Consider the following 16,730-nt stretch of genomic DNA (forward strand, 5'->3'; position numbering starts at 1 on the left):
TGCAAGTGCCAGAAAGACTAAGACAGAACTCTTGTAAGACACCCCAGCTTTATCAAGAAATGGAAAGAGAGCAGTGTATGAGAAAATAATTGAGGAGGAGGAGGCGGAAAAATGAGGAATCTAATATTGAGAAGAAAGGCGTTTGGAGCCTTATCAAGCCCCAATAGTTTTACTCGTTTTGTTATTAATTTATATCCTGTAATGTTCCAAAAAGGATTAGATGTGGCCAGCCAGGCGCTAAGTTTGCAGATCAGTTTGAGACACCCCAGCATCCAGTGAACGGACCATGTGGGTGCAGCACAGTCCCTGTAGGAATAGGCAGTGTGCGTGCTAGGGACCACCCTCACCTCACTTAATCTCTGCCGAGGCAGGGCCACACGCCCAGGGCTGCTGTTCCCACACATGTCCCAAGACCCTTGGAGGAGAGGTTGGGCAGACTGTGCTGGGTCCCCTGGGTGCACTGAGACACCGCCTCACCTACCTGTTCTGGGCCCTCCCTCCAGGGTCTTTTGCTTTGCCTCTAGCTGCAGCCACTGTGGCCTTCTGCAGAGGCCACTTGGGCTTCCAGAGCTACTGTGACCACCTATGCAGGGGGCCAGAGGCCTGGGAGTAGCCTGGAGAGGAGGTCTGAATGTCCAGCTCCTTTGCCTCAAGGCCAGGCTAACCCTGAGGTGTAATTAAGCTCCAGACCTCCCCACAAGATCCAAGATCTGGGATGCTCGGCTTCTCGGCCTCTTGACCAGCTTTACCCCTTCCTTACCTATTTCTCCTGGGAGCACTTCCTCAGCCATCACTTGCCCAGGAACACTGGGCTCAGCAGCCAGACTTAAGACAGATGCCTTGGGTTTCTTTTCGCCTCCTAAGTCCCCTCTCAGAGGTTAGCTCATGGCCTCTGGGTCTCCTCCAAACAAGACTCAGGGCCATGTCACCCTCTCAGGTCCCAGCCGAAGGACTGTTACACACCTGCCCCAAACTGGATTCTTCTTCAGATTCTTCTTCAGAAATGCTGGTCAATCAGCTTCAGTCACTATAGTTGTAAGGTGGTGTCAGCTTGGAGATAAGGGAACCATTTAGAGGAAGCTATTTTGGGATGGAGCTGGGGACGAGGAAGCAGGGCAGCTGTTCTACAAACATGCACAGGGAGAAGCAGACATTCTAGTTCCCCAGGAGCCCCTGGACCTCAGGAGACACCCCTGACTGCTTCCCATTGGATCTCTTGCTTGAACTACCCCAAGTAAGAGGTCTCTACCCAGGCAACCGCAGACGTTCCTTTGAATGTCTCAGACACCTTTCAGTCACTCAATGTCCCTTCTGAAGCTAAGGACTGAGAAAGCTCCGTGAGACCACTGTGCCTGCCTGGGGCCCTGTCCCGCCTGGATGAGCCCAGGGTGGCACCTGTGTGGCAAAGTGGGTGGGCAGCATGCTGGAAGGCATAGGAGTAGCTGTTTTCTGGAGTTCAGGATAGAGACAAGAAGGTGTGAAGAGGCCTGGGGGTGGGGGTGCGGCTCTGCTCCTAAAGGAGGCTGTGTCCCCAGCAGCCCCCAAGATGTCATATTTATAGATAGGGATCCTTCCATATTTTGGAATGGGTGACATTCAGTTTTTCAAGATACCACTGTACCTTTAATTTATTAGCATCCCATAAAAACACATAACATACACAATCTACAGTATAGAAAGTATAATTTACAAAAATATAAAAATCTTGGTTATTTTTTAGTATTCCAACATATTATTGTAGGTGTTATTTCAATAAACATGTTTAAACAATGCACACTTAACCGGCACAATTACCTCTGCGGGGAATGGCGTCCACCCCCTCCTCTTCGTTTTAAAATAAAATATATATTAAGAAAAAGAAACCAAAATTGGTTATAGGTGCATACGGCTTCTGTGAAAGCTTTTGCAGCAGAGTTTGGAAGTTTATACCGTTATTTAGGCCCTGTTTTCCAGAATCAGTATGTGGCCCAGAGTGTTTTAAACGGATTCTTTAAACAGAGGTTCTTTCTTGTGAAGAGAGCAGGTGCCCTCAAGTTTGCAGTCTTCTCCCAAGGTTTTGAGATGATGGTCACAAAAGCCAACACTACAGACACATCCGGCTTTCAGGTCTTCAGAGCAGAAGGGATGGGCAATGGGCAGCCTTCAGGCGAGCCCTAATTCCCAGATTCTTTCAGGGGATTCAGACTGGCATGTAGGGGGCTAAGTCATTGGCAATGAGAGACCCCAGAATGTGCCCCAGGGGACAGATCTTTCTAGGACCCAGCCAGGGTGCCTCTGAGCTCTGCCCCACATATACAGCTGCACCCCTCATCAAGGCCTCACCCCAGAAGGCCCTGAGGATGCTACCCTGCTGGATGTGGGGTGGGGTGGAGATTTCCTTCCACCCAGAGTGGCTGGTCTTACCGGCAGGCACAGGTCTCCACAGACATGTTGGGGTACACCTTCAGAACCACGTTCCGGTTCTCGTCCAGGAAGAGGACCCCAAGAGAGTTCATCTTGTCGGGAACGCAACAAGGCTCTGGGATGCCCGGAACGATGCCCACAGCCCTGACGATGCTCTGGATGGTGGCGTGGTTGGACGGGCGGACCATCTGAAAGACAGGAAAGGGCATGGTTACCTAGGTGCTCTGCCCTCACCCACCCACTGCACCACCAGAGCATCCTTGACTGAGGCCACAGAAAAGGTGTCGATCTAGGAGAAAATGGTGACTTTCCGGGGCTGGGCACACATTTCCTCTGAAGTCAGCCACAGACTGCATCCCAGGGAGATGTGCAAGGGCCTCGGGCCTTCCTGCCCCTCACGTCTCCCGGAGGGAAGACACATCCCTTCGTGGCACTGGCCACTTGGGGGCACCTGTGCGTCGCTCATCCCCAAGGAGCTCCTGGAACTGGGCAGGAGTTATCCAGAGGGCGATGCCTAGCTGTTCTGCCTGGGCCACAGCTGCCCAGATTTCACAGTCCGAGGAGTTCAGACATGCTTCCAGTGGGAGGGTGTTCTCAGCACTGGAGGGGAAGGCCCGCAGGCGTGGGCGCACCAGCGTGATGGGGCTGGAAATGGACATTTCCCAGAAGGGTGTGACTGTGGGGGGGGGGGGAAGGGATGTCAGGGGCTGCTTCATCTCGTCATAGTATCAGTGGTATGGGGTGGGACTACCTTAATTCCAATAGGAAATGGAAGCTTCAAATGTCAAAGTAACCTGATCAAGACCGCTCAGTTAGGAAGCAGCCAAAAGTCAAGGAAAGTTGGAGGAGCCACGTGGGTTTTCTTTCCCTCCCCAGGTGGAGTCACATACTCAGAAGAGCCTGGGCCATAGCCACAAACACAGAGAATGCTGTCTCACACACCTCCAACAAGAGAAACAAGACCAAGCCACGGGAGTTTCAGCTCATTTCGGGCCAAAGGAAGTTTTATATACAGTGCGTTGATGAGGAAGCCCCCTTGCGTGGGGAGGTGAAAGGAGGGACATCTGATTTGTGGGTTCAGGCTGCTGTCAGGGAAGGCGGCAGGCAGCCAGCTAGACTGATAAGGTAAGTGCTGGGTCAGCCAGCTGGAGCCTGCCGACTGCTCATCCTGTATCTGCCCAGGCCTGTGATAGGCTCTTCAGGCCAATACCTGTCTCCCTGTTGGGCACCTCCCTTCCTCTCTCTTGCACATGCGTGGCTTTAAGGAAAAGCCCCTTAATTCCCCAAACAGGTTAATGCTGCCTGTGTCTGCGGCTGGGATTTCCCAGCTGACTGATTTATTTACATTCAAATTGGATTTATGCACTGACTTCCTTTCTGGAAGGGGAAGGAATGACCTGGAACTCAGCAGAGGAGCTAAGCTGGAGGAAAGTGTGCACACTGTGGGGAGGGGCGACATCAGCTGGCAGCCAGCCCACCACAGCTCTGGCTGTGGGGAACTGGATGGACAGAGCCACAACCCAGACTGGAGGGAAGGTGAGGTTCTGGAACCCCAGGGCCAGCACAATGGCCTCATGAGCTGTTTCCTGCAGACTCGTACAAGTGAAAGCTAGTTGTCCCGTGGGTCCCTGCCCTGAGTGGGAGGCGGGGAGCAGGGAGTCCATACAGGAAGCCACTGAGGCCAACTCTCCACTGGTCACATATGCCAACACCCTGAGTTCCAGGCCAGGAACAGAAATGAGAGCCTTGCTGAGGAAGGGGCTTCAGAGGCCTGTCCTGTCTACAGGGGGGCAGCATGGACTCAATCCTTGTAAGGCAGCTGCTACGTGGGAACACACACCTAAGGAGATGGGTTCTCCTTTTCAAACGAAGAAATGTTCTGATTTAAAATTCAAACTCAACTAAGTCAGCACTTTCAAAAGCACAGCCAATCCACGTCTGTCTGTGGGCTGTATTCGCCTGACAGGCTGCTGCTCTAGGACCTCTGCCTACCTGTCTCCTACCTTGAGTCGATGCGAGGTGTTCCAATCCCCATTTTACAGACAGGAAGCAGGTCCCGGGGCAGAGGGACTTGCCGGCAGGGGCCGTGCCGAGAGTCACAGCCAGACAAGGGGCTGAACGCAGCGGTGTTACTCAGACACAGCCTACCTTGGGCATGGGGAACTCGCACACGCCGGCACAGTAGTAGGCGTCGAAGGACTTGGGCAAGATGATCCATTCGTTCCACCCGATGTCTGCGAAGTCCACCTTCAAATACCTGCGGGAGCAGACCCTCGGCTCGGCCCACTGCTTCCTCCGGGCTTTCTGCATCGTCTTCTCGTCGAAGTCCAGCACCCTCGAGGAGCCCATGAACACATCCGGGCCCTTCTTCCGGCGGTCCTTGCGCCCAGGCCGCGGCTTCAGCGCCCGGAAAGGGCCGGGCCACAGTTCGTGCTTGTGGTAGTGCTGGGCGTGGGAGGCGTGCGCCGGCCTCTCATCCAGCCCTGGCAGCTCGTTGTCCTGGAGGGGTCCGGTGGCCTGCGTGGCCCGGCGCACGCGGGGGTCCGCCGAGCTGTTGGGGGCAGCGCCGGGCTCCGGGTCCCCAGCCTGGAAGGGGTCATATCTCTGTAGTGTCACTGCCACACTGTTAGGCTCCGAGATGGCCAGGTCGTCAGCGTAGATGAGGATGTAGGGCGCGTGCGGGCTGGGCCTGGACACCCCTGGGGCCTTCTCCCCAGGATCCAGCTGCGCAGAGAGGATCAGCTCGCCATCTTGGCGGGCTGCCTTGACGATGGGGGAGATGTCCTTGGCCTGCCACAGTCCCCGTGGCGGGGGCGCCAGGGCCATGGCCCCGCGGAGCAGCCCCTGTGTGGCCGTGTTCTGAGAGAGACTGCGGAAGAGAAGGTGCTGGCGAGCGGGCAGGCCCAGGGGCAGTAGGCGGCAGGACACATTCTTGGCCCGCTGCTTGCATGGGGCCTCTCGTGCCCGGGGCCACCGAGGTTCTGCGTAGAAGTGGAATGTGGCCGCGAGGATCATTTCTGAGTCCTGCATAGAAGTCAGGTTGAAGAAATACACAGCCTTCTGGTCGACCACTTCTGTGAGGGAAGGACAGACCGTAGTAGGTTAGGTTCTTTCTAAGATAGGTCCGGGGGGTCCCTGGGTCTCCCTCCAGGGGCCAGGTTGGAGGAACAGTGCCCATTTAGGGAGCACCTCCAGGCCAGCCAGGCTTTCTTCCTCTCATGTAATCCTCATAGTAAACTGAGGAGGGTACCCTTACTTATCCCCAATGAACAGATGAAAAACTGAGGTCAGAGCAGTTGGGGACCGTCAATAAATATACCATTGTTCCAAGCAAAGGGTAGTAGACACACAGGGGCTCAGGCCTGCCGGGCCCTAAGGCACATGCCTCCTCTCCCTGCACTCCAGTGCCATTCAGTGAACAAATGGACAAACATCACTGACAGCTGGTGGAGGAGATAAGGTGGAATCAGGTTTCTGGGATGGGTAGGGTTGGGTCCAAGCCCTGCTGACAGCCCCCCTCCTGTATCTGCCCAGGCCTCTGTTTCACAGATATCAAATGCAGTCATTCTTCCAAACGAGGTGAATGAAGTAGAACCCCTCTTACCTTACTTTCCCTGCATTCTGAGTGCTTTCTGAGGAAAACTGGCCTTAAGGGCACAGCTGTTTGGGTGTCTTCTATTTGTTTTGCCTAAGGGTTTTTAAAGCTTTTTTTTTACAAAGAAAGGGCAGTATCAGGGTTGCACAAAACCACTCAACAGAGTCCCCAAAGACCAGGTTGCTCTCCAGAGGCCCAGATCATGATAAGCACTGGGATTCCTCAAACACTGCATTTGCAGCTCTAGAATGCTCTGGCCTCTGCATCCCTGAGGCTGTCAGGCACCTCTTTCTTGGTTCTACTAGGTGAACCCTAGGGTCACGGAGCAGAACATCCTCATCGGTGGCCCCAGGAAGCTGCCCCAAGATCAGGCAGCATGAGTTCTCTGAATGGCCACATCCTCTGGAAGTTTCGAGTAGGAGGGAGGGGTCATTCCCAAGGCCTCCCTATGACACTGCAGGCTGGCGGGACACCAGAGCCACCAGGCTGGCTGCCTTCCTCCAGCTGCTCTACTTCCTGATGCCAGGTGTCTGTCTGCTGGTGAAAACTTCTGGGAAAAGTTGCCAGAAGGACAGAGCCCCCAAGCATGGGAGTGTGTATGTGTGCAGGGACACTGGGCCCAAAGGGCATGTGTCAGGTCCTTAGCTTCTCTAACACCTGCACCCACAGAATCAGCTTGGATTTTTTTTTTTTTTTTATTTAACCGAAATCTTCAGGTTAAGGTTATTTCCTTCTATTAGGAAGAAGGTATAATTCGATTGGGAATTGTCGTGTACTCTTAAGGGACTACGAGAGAAAGAGGAAGGAAAGGAAAAGCATATCCAAGGAGGGCCTGATAAATGTCAATCAAGGTTTGGATGACACCCTAAAGACCCTGCCTTTTGTGACCCCTTGGAGCAAACCCGCAGGAGACAGTGGCAGCCTCCCAACATGCTCCACACACAAGGAGCCGTGCAGGGGGCCTTGAAGGCCATTTACACTTGGCTTCTCCAGACACTGCAGCCTGGAGTGTTACGGGCTCAAGTTCCACATTTCCCCAACTTCCTGATCTCTGCTCTCCTCCCCTGGAGATGCTGATTCAGAGGGTCAGGGACAGAGGGGCCAAGGAATTTGTGTTATGAACAGCATCCCGGGGGATTCCAACCATCAGGCCAGTTTGTGAATCTTAGGTTGATGTGTGGGTGGGGAGCAAGCTCCCCAACAATGCAGCCCCCACACCCGTTGGGCTAGAAAGGGCCACAGGAACCAGGCCCCCAGGCTGCATCAGGACCACCCCAAGCTCATCTGCCCTGGACAGAGAGTCGGGTCTCCATCTCACATAATTCTCTGCAGAATTAAATAAAGAGCATATGTAGTGTGCCAGGCACCAAGGAAGATCCCCTAAATGTGGTTCCCTCCCACTTCTATCCAAACATCAAGGCTGGCAAGCAACTCGGTGTCCCCTCAGTGATCCAAATTATCTGAGTTGTAACCCAGCTCACAAGGCAGATGAAGTATTTCTTCTTTCATCCAATTTGAGCGTATTTTTCTGCTACAGATTCTTTGTTAGAAAATGCTGAAGAGGCTCTAGGATGGGCATCTCTGACTCTTTCCAAGGAGCTTGCCCATCACAGCAGGAAGCAAGCATCTCTGGCCTAGGAACTTAGAACCTTTGGTGAGCAGCAGACTGGGAGCACAGAGATGGGCCTCCCCAGAGAACAGCCCCTCAGCCTCCCTCTTAGTGGTGGAGCTAAAGGACTACAGGGTCTATGAAGAAGGTCGGCTGTGACCACCATGGCAGGGCCAGCAGCTTTGGCCTGAGACAGGTGTGGTCCAAGGAAGGTGCTGGGAGGCCTGCCCCCAAGGAGCCTCAGAGGAGAGCTGGCCTTCCCTGAGGGTTATTTATGCCCAGAATGCAGGAGAGGGACAGTAAATGCTGCCCCTCTCTTAAGGCTCCGAACCGCAGAGACGGGGAGAGACCTTTGAGGTCACGCAGCCTGATCCATCCCACTCAGGACAGGAGTCCTTCCTCCGTTGGGCTTGAGCCACCTTTGGACACCAGGAGCTTGCCCCTCATGAGGCAGTCTGCTGCCTGAAGACCCGCTCTGCTGGGAACTGTGGGTGGAGATGGGTCCCCCCGTCTCCCACCTGCGAAGGGCCGCAGGCTGGGTCTGCTCTCTGACCGCTCCTGAGTCATGTAGTGCAGGGGGCTCTGGGCTGTGGCTGAGATAAGGGGAACCTACGTGAAGTCTCCCGGCTTGGATGAGCCTGGGCTTCAAAGGCGAAACACCCAAGAGAACTTCCTATTTCCTGTGAACCGCGCTGGTGCCATATCTCATGGTCAGCAAGAAAAGTTCCTCCCTCCCTCCCTTCTTTTCTCCTTCCTCTCTCCCTCCTTTTATATGATTCTTTTCCTTTCTCTTTCTTGCTTCCCTCCATGCCTCCCTCCCTTTCTTAGTAAACATTTCGGAAACTCCTACTCTGGGCTAAGTGTTGGGCTGATGGGGGGTCCTGGAAAAGGTGGTCAGAGCCACCTCAGGCCATAGACAGGCCATCGTGATGACGCCATCTGCTGCCCTGTCACAGCTTTGCAGAGCACTGTCCAAGGGAGGCCCTGGGCATTCACTCACAGGTCACTGCCCTGCTCAGAGCCCTCCATTGGCCCTAAAGCAACACTGGACCCCTTGCAGAGGCCCTGTTTGACCTGGCCTGCCTCCGACCCCACCCCCATCTCTGCCCCAGTCACCCTGGCTTCTGGTCCTTCCAACAGGAAGCATCCTCTCTCAGGGCTTTGCCTCAGCTGTGGCTTTTTGGCCATCAAGCCTCCTGCGGCAGGCACCGCCCCCTCTCCCCTTCAGGTCTCTGCTCAAACTTCCGCTCAGAAGTACGTGGTGAATGACGGGGGAGAGTGGGGTCTTTGCTAGATCTGTCTGTCCCAGTTAACAAAGGGTGATTCCTGGCCTGCTGCCCTGGGGTTCAGCAAACACATCCTGAAAGAAGTCCAGAAAACCTCGTTCTTTGGTAAGACAGAAAACCTCATTCTTTGGTAAGACAGAGATGATACAAATCCCCCTGGAGACACGGGGCAGCAGGATCTTTGTCCAGTTACTTTCGCTTGAGCCTCAGCTTTCTCCTCTTTAAAATAGGAATAATCTTGTTTACCAGTTGTGGAGGCCCAGGCTTCCAGCACGTATGCATGTTTGATTCCACATTTTCCCAAAGAGGAGAGCAGACGGGTCATTCACTCTCTGAGAGAAGATGGAGCTTCAGAAAGGGTATCTAACTTGCCTAAAGTCACACAGCTGGTAAGGGGCAGAGCACCCGGGTCTATCTGACCCCAAGGCCACGCTCCCCTGTGTACTCTAGATAGAATGGTGATCTACCTAACAGCAAATGTAACAAAGGCCATGTGCTGTGAACTGCAAAACATTTTGCAAACACAAGTCATTATTTGGATGGGTTGGAATTCTGCCTCTCTGAGAATGAAAGGACTGACTTTATTTAGACAAACCCATCTTTCCTTGGAGTTTTTGAAATCTCAGAACCCTAACTGGGTCTGCTTTGTGGGCACTCAGCCTCCTTTCCGAGGGTATTGGGGATGGGACTGGAGGTGGGGGGAGAGGCGGCTCTAGCCCAAGGGTTCCCCCAGGTACCCTGCCAGCCAACCTTCAGGACAAGAGGACCTTCAGACTGCTCCTCCCTATAGGAACAGAACCCAAGCCACATGGGATTTGTCCCTTCAGCCACCGCCCTGGAAACAGCCGACAGGGAGACCAGAGGGAGAACGTGAGGCTGAAGCACCCATGGAAGCTGGAGGAAGGGAGCCACGGGCCAGCCATGGGCACAGAGGGAAGAGAACGAACATGCATCAAGCATCTATTTTCAGGCAGGCCTCAGAGGAATCCTGCTTGCATCACTTACGAGCTGTGGAGCCTTAGGCAAGTCATGGGGCCTCTTTTTGCCTCAGTTTCCACACTGAGCTGGGCAGAGTATTTGTAGGCACTTCCCAAAGTTGTAAGATCATCTCTGTAGAGCTCACGGCATGGTGCCTGGCACTGAACACGCTCAGAACACGCTCCAACTACTGCTACGCTCAGGGCACCTTGTCCTTGCCCCCTCCCTGTCCTCCTGTCCACACCTCTAGAAGGAGCCAGAGAGTCTCACAGCCTCTCTCCTCCTGCGTCTGACCAACCGCAGTTCCTCCTGGCTTTGTGTCCTGTCTCTCCACAGCCATCCTGAACTCTGCAGCCTTCCACTACTGTCCTTACCGATGGCCCCTCCTCAACTGCTACTGTGGCCCCAGATCACTGTCATCCCTCGCATCACACTCATGCTTTGTAAGGAAATCATCTATTACACATGAAGAGTCAATATCCTTACTACACAAAAAAGCTTCTACAAATCAGTAAGAAAAAGTCAAGAACCCCATCAAGGAGGAAGCCATTTCCATAGGGAAAACTGCAAATGGCCGACAGGCATGAAAACCAATTCGGGATGACCGGTAATGGGTAAAAGGTAACTTCAAATGAGGATATAGCAACTTTTACCTGCATGTTAAAGATATGATCTTATTAGATACTGTACATATATAGAGAATATAGTAATACGTTTATATAAACTATAATATATATGTATTAACTCTGGTTTGTGATTAGGAACGAGTTCTTTTCTTTAGTGTGATTTTCTATGATTTGCAGGTGAGCACAAATTTATTTCATGCTCTCTCTCTTCCCCCTCTCTTCCCTTGCCTCCCCCCCACCCCCCACCCCCCGATGTCTGCTCACCTGCTCTGGGAAGGTGTCACTGGCCCCTCCCCACTGGCCCTCTCCCTGCTGGGTCAGTGTCATCAGGTCCCTTGGCCCCCAAAACACGCCCACCGCCCCTTCTCACTGCACAGCACTTATTTCTTCTTGACCCACCAGCTCGTGCATTTTTCTGAGCAGGGCCAAGAGTGTCTGCATCTTTGCATCCTCTGAACTTACAGTACCTGCCACCTAGTGAAGTGCTCGGGAGAACTGAAATGAACGTGACTTTTGGCATTGTCGGTGGATAGGTATGTATTACTACTCTCATTTAAAGATGAAGGATCAAGCTCAGAGAGGTTAAGTAACTTGCCCAATTTCACACAGGTCAGTGGAAAAGCTCAGATTTAAACACAAGTTGTTTGGGGCAGTGGGGGCAGGGAATACCTAACCTTAACCCTCAGCATCTGGCTCAGAAACTCTCTCCACTGCTGTAGACTTAATAGGGAACAAGATACATTTCAGGGGGCAATGGAAGGGAGGGAGGCAGGGGTGGCTGAAGCAAAAATAGTAGCATCTAATAAATTACGGACACACGTGCTAGGCACTGTCTTAAGCACTTGACATACCTCAGTTCATTTTAAAAACCCTATAAGGAAGGGAACATTACTAGCCCCATTTTAGAAGTGAAAAACAAAACCTGAGTGGTGGACAAGTTCAGTCCCTTATGCTGGTTGCAGCCTCAGGATTTGGACCTTACCAGTCCAGCTCACAGCCCACACTCAGCACTTGAGCTATGGGTGCGTGGTAGCATGCAAGTTATGTGGTTCCATTGCAACAAGGAACGTGGCTGCAGGGACTAGACCACTGGGGCTGCAGAGGCCACTGTCAGGCCACAGGATGGTACCAGTATGTTCGAGGGCCGGAGCTAAAGGCCCCACATTTGTGCCTCACCCAAAGATGAGGGGCCCTGCCCAGGCTCGCAGCTGGATCGCGGGGTCACAAACCAGGCATCTCTGAGGGCTGGCGAGGGGCTTGGTGTGAATGGAAGGAGGGGGATGAGAAACCAAACTGCCTGGGCCTACGCTATGTCAGGCACAAACCCACCTCATCCCACCGAATCTTCCCCTCCCCACTGTGTGCACAAGAAACCCATGCCCCGAGGGGTAAGGCTGGTGGAGCTGGCTGGGGCTGGTATTCATGGCTGTCAAACGGTTCCAAATAAGCGTGCTGCATTTGTCAGTCGCACACTGGTCCCGAATAATTCTGATCTCCCAGAGAATTGTCTTTTCTGCCCTCCGTCTCCTAAGTCCTGGGTTTAGTTCTGCTGAAGGTGGGAAGAGGATGCTAGCAGTGGGCACAGCAGATGGGAGGTGCCACTGTGAACAGCCCCCCTACCTCAGCCTCAGTTTCCTTATCTGTAAGATGGGAGGGCTGGATTTGAAGTACTGTCTCCAGGTCCTGCTCAGGGCTAACATCCAATGCTTCGTTATTACTTCTACTGCCCCCATTCTGTGAAAGTGGAAAGACAAGGCCACGCACCTCCACGCCCGGGCTGCGGCAGTGGGTGCGCTCAGTGGACGCGCTCACCCCTGTTGCAGCGGTGACTTGGCTGGCCTTGCTTTCCTCAACTACAAGGCTTTGAGGACTGCGTCAGTGGGTGCAAGGTCAGGTCTTCACCTATATGAACACAAATGCTTTGTATTCCCATGGAAACAACATGCACCAATACCTCATCTGGCCAGTGCTGGGCTCTGGGCAACCCCACAGGAAAGATACTGGCATGACCAGCCCATTTGGTAGATGAGTACACTAAAGTCCACAGAGCTTTAGTGATTCGCCCGAGGTCATTTTTATGCTGGCTAATTCTTGAGTGGCTTAATTTAATAATGATGCTCCAGACATGGACTCCATGCGGTGAATAAAAAGTACAGGGGAGGACAGAGTTAGATCCGGTTGGAGCCCAGAAACACTGACCAAGTGGTCTGCTAAGTGGGGGGTGGGGGGGACAGGCCTCTCCGTGGCAGATAGTCCCCAGTACACAGTTACACACGGCCAAGCTTCCCAGGTCTGGCTTTGAAACCATAGGTGTTACCTTGAGTCACACAACCAGCAATCAACAGGTGGCCGACCTGATCCAGCCTGTCTGGCCCCAGTGCTGGGCTTGCTCCCCTCCACCTCAGGAGGGACCTTAGAGACCAACAGTCTTTCTCCTGATAAATGGTCTTCTCCCCCACAAGGGCTGCCGGGACCCCTACCCACATTTTCTGGCATGATATTCTGTGACCATGAGTGGTCTCCATGACAACCAGGGTTTTCCCGCCACCCCTGCCACCAGGCTGCACCTTGCCCAGGGCCTGGAGTGGTAGCCCAGCCGGGGCTGGTTGATAGCTGAGGCCACAGCCCCAAAGTGCTCTCAGTGCAGGACGGAGGGGGGGGGGGGGGTGCTCTGTAAGTGGCCTCTGTCCAGCTCCCTCCAAGAAATGAGGAGAGGGGAAAGGATCTGCTCAGGTGGGGCAAGGGTGGGAGGGGAGTAGGATGCCCCCACTGCCCAAGCTTCTGGACCCTTCCTGAAAGCCCTGTGGTCTTAACATTTAAGGTTAGTGCTGCATTTCATGGAGGTCTCAGTTGTGTGTACCCAAGACAAGGCACCCAAAGCCCTTCTCAGTTCACTCTGTTGGCCCAGCCACCCAACTCACTGTGTGCCCCAGTTAGAGCTTCATGTCCTCTGCCTGGGCCGTGTCCGGCAGTATCTGGACTGCTTTATGCCCACCCGACTGGACCCACTCAGTGTCAAGAGCCTTCTCATCTGTCAAGAGCCAACAAGTCTCATCCCTATGACACGGATACCACCCACCATGAGCTTCCCCAGCCCAGTACCATCTCACCCTACGCTTAAAGCTTTGTGTATGGGGTGGTCTATGTCTACACAAGTGTGACACCTTCCCAGGTTTGGCAGCACGCTAGGGGCAGGAATTCTGTGTCACTGCCACTCTGGTGTCTCCACTGGAGTCTCAGAGCCTGGCATAAAGTGCTTGCTGAATAGTGAATGAATGAATGAATGAATGAGTCTATGACTAGAAGGAAGAAGCAAAGAGGGTGCAGTGGCAGGGGAGGATGAATAAGTGAGGAAGGGGGACTAGGAGAAGAGGGGGTGCCCGGGGCCCCCTCTACTTACCCAGCCGGGCCCGGAAGCTGCGAACCGTGTTTCCCCCTCCTGGCCTCGCGCCCCTCCGACTGTATTTCTCATAAAGCCGGAGCATGTGGACAGCGACCATGTCTTGGGCGCCGGGGCCCAGAGTGGTGGCCGCGTCCTCCAGGGACCGCCAGGGGTCCTTGATCCCAGCCAGACCATCAGAGGCTGCAGGCGATGCGGACCAGGCGGGGGCCGGGTGGCTGCCTCCCGCGTCCCGGAGCAGCAGCAGAAGCAGAGGCAGCAGCGGCAACAGTTGGGGCCGCCTTCCCGGGCTCGTCCCAGCAGGGCCACGGGCCATGGTGGGTGGCGGCGGCGAAGGAGGGTCGAAGCCGGGGAGGAGGAGAGAACTCGCGGGCGCACCGGCGACTGCGGACCGACCCTGTGGCGGCGGGAGGGCGCGCGGGGCGCTGGATGCTGAGATCCGCGCGGGGCGCGGGGTAGAGCGGGACCCGAGGCGAGCGCGCAGGTCCGTCCTCGCCGCCCGAGCCGCGGGCCAGCGGTCACGGCCGTCCGGAGCCCCGCGGAGCCGAGCCAAACCTGAGCCGACGCGACGCCCCAGCGGACTCGCGCAGCGAAACTTTGCAGCCCACTGGGCGCCCTGCTCCGCGGGTTCGGGGGGCGGGGCGGGGCGGGGCGGTCGGCGGCGCCCTCGGGGGGACCGGTTGTGCGCCCGGGACCACGCGGGGCCGCCGCCGACACGGCTGTCCCTGGCCCGGCTGCGGTGTGCGTGCGCCCGTGTGTGGCGGCGTGCGCGCGCAGGGGTGTGCGCCCGAGTGTGCGCCCGGGAGTGTGGGGGGCGTGGGCGTGGGCGAGCTCGCTCCCCGCTCCCCTGCAGAGAGACGGAGACCCGGACCGGGCCGGCTCCTGTGTGTCGGCGCCACAGCCTGGCCAGGGTTGCGCGGGGGGCTGGGCGGCCTTGGGAGAGGGGCCCGCCTGCCGGGTTGCCCCTGTAATGGCATGTGATGACTATGTAGTTGCAAGATGACAGCTCCCCCGTGAGGACCCGAAAGGTGTGTGTGTGTGTGTGTGTGTGTGTGTGTGTGTGTATGCCAGGTTGCCTCCGAGCCGATGTGTATCCAAAATGCAAGAGTGAGGCGAACACGGACCCTCCCTGGGCAGCCTCTGAAAAGAGAAATCCTAACTCCAAAGCTTAACCAACGCAGAGCAACTGGAACCAGATCCTCATTAAAATTCAGAATTAGTCCATTAACTGACCCATGTTTGGCAACAACGATTCCAGTTGTTGAAGAAGTACATCAAAGGTCTTTATTAATCTTTGGACAAGTAGCCATCAGGATTGTCTTGCAGAAGGATGTGGTTTCAAACTGCTTTACAAAACGTTTCCAAGGCGTCAGGACAGGAGGAGAGAAAGCAGTAGATTTTCCAAGGTTTCACAATAAAGTGACAGGATAGTGAGTCCCTGGCCCACTGCCCCTCAGCTTAGCCCTGGGTCAGAAGGTCCTGAACTTCATCCTGCCTTTAGTGTGGTTTCTTGTCCATGGAGAGAATTTCTGGGGGTCTGTGAACTTGGATGGGGAAAATTTACATTTTTATTTTCAATAACCTGTAACTGAAACTTAGCATTTTCTAATATTAGAAATGTAGGCAACCAATCACAGTGGCATTAAACATACCTGAGGCTTCCATTAATTAATAAAAAAGGCAGTTAGATTACTATGTTGGAAAGTTGTTTTAAAAAATATTTGGAGTGCTCACTTCGGCAGCACGTATACTAAAAATATTTGGATAACTATATTTTAATGGAATTGGCTTCCTTGTATATTGTATATTTAAAAAAAAAAACTCATTTGAAAAAGTGTCCACAGGTTTCATCAGACTGAGAAAATTGTCCAAGGCCCACACAAAAAGTTTACAAATCTCTGTGAAGGAAGGAAAGGACCTCTTCAAACCCATGTTCTTCCAGAACTATCTAGGATACTGCCTATGCTACATTTCAAAGGACTGCTTGCAAACTTGTGAACACCCTGTTCCCTTTACTTGGTAACTTTGGGCTCCGTGAGCCAGAATCGTTACTTTTCTTGGAGGGCTCACAATGCAATAATTGAAAAATTGCTGGAAAAAGCTTCTGTTAGTGTGTAAAACACAACCTATTTGTAATTCTTTTAAATCTTGCAGTGTCTGATTAGAGGCTATCCTATTGAAAGCCTCTGACCCTCAGGCCTGTAGCTTTTGGAAGACTATAGAGAAGCATTTTATTTATTTTGATAATTATCTCACATCACATTCAACTTCCCGTTAATGTAGCTCCCGTTTGTTCTGTGAAACAGCTTTCAAAACTGCTCGCCTGGAGGTAAGATGATCAAGTCACAGCCTTAGACTTGATGGATCTGCCCTTATAAACGATCCACACAGACTTTTACAGCTCCTTTTCCCCCACCCCCACCCCTGCTTTCCTCCTCCATGTGTCCCTCACTTCCCCTCTCCCCTCCTCTCCCCTTCTCCCCCAGAATGCCTCTGACCTGTACCGGCTGGGGGTAACCTCTGCTCATGGGTAGTTTTGTCTCTGCTGGAGCCATACACAATCGAGGCCTGTGAAAAGGAGGGTTAGTCCGCAGGAGGCCGGGACAAGCTGGGCTATTCGGGATCTGTGTCCATTAAAGCCTTCTTGCTCTCCTTAACTCATTCCCCCTCCATTCAAGCCAGCCTGAGGGTCAGGCTTTAGCCAGCACTAAAACCTGTAGGGTACAGATTCTCTGAATTGTTGGGAAAGAATTAAGGCATCAGCCAGGGACGGCTAATATTTCTTGCCTCATTTTATTGCTGAACAGCGGGACTTTAAGTCTTGAACACTGGA

At 53.7% G+C, this 16,730-nt stretch overlaps 1 protein-coding gene across 1 annotated transcript; it reads right to left on the bottom strand.

Moving 5' to 3' along the window:
• Positions 1-1,595: 1,595 nt before the first annotated feature.
• On the bottom strand, positions 1,596-14,806 carry GDF10 (growth differentiation factor 10). The gene is made up of 3 exons (XM_019444856.2): positions 13,898-14,806; positions 4,552-5,477; positions 1,596-2,591 (listed from the first exon to the last, which is right to left on the bottom strand). Exons 1-3 carry the CDS (start codon positions 14,211-14,213, stop codon positions 2,400-2,402), a joined length of 1,434 nt encoding a protein of 477 aa, XP_019300401.1. The 5' UTR covers positions 14,214-14,806; the 3' UTR covers positions 1,596-2,399.
• Between the last annotated feature and the right edge of the window lie 1,924 nt (positions 14,807-16,730).

Source organism: Panthera pardus, unplaced genomic scaffold (assembly GCF_024362965.1).
Source record: "Panthera pardus isolate Hobbes unplaced genomic scaffold, ASM2436296v1 HiC_scaffold_22, whole genome shotgun sequence".
Lineage (NCBI taxonomy): Eukaryota > Metazoa > Chordata > Mammalia > Carnivora > Felidae > Panthera > Panthera pardus.

Coding starts and splice junctions, on each gene's coding strand:
- GDF10 (XM_019444856.2), bottom strand. CDS start 14,213: ATGGCCCGTGGCCCTGCTGGGACGAGCCCGGGAAGGCGGCCCCAACTG. Junction 5,478..13,897: donor CAGCTTCCGGGCCCGGCTGG/GTAAGTAGAGGG, acceptor CTTCCCTCACAG/AAGTGGTCGACCAGAAGGCT. Junction 2,592..4,551: donor GCGAGTTCCCCATGCCCAAG/GTAGGCTGTGTC, acceptor CCTGTCTTTCAG/ATGGTCCGCCCGTCCAACCA.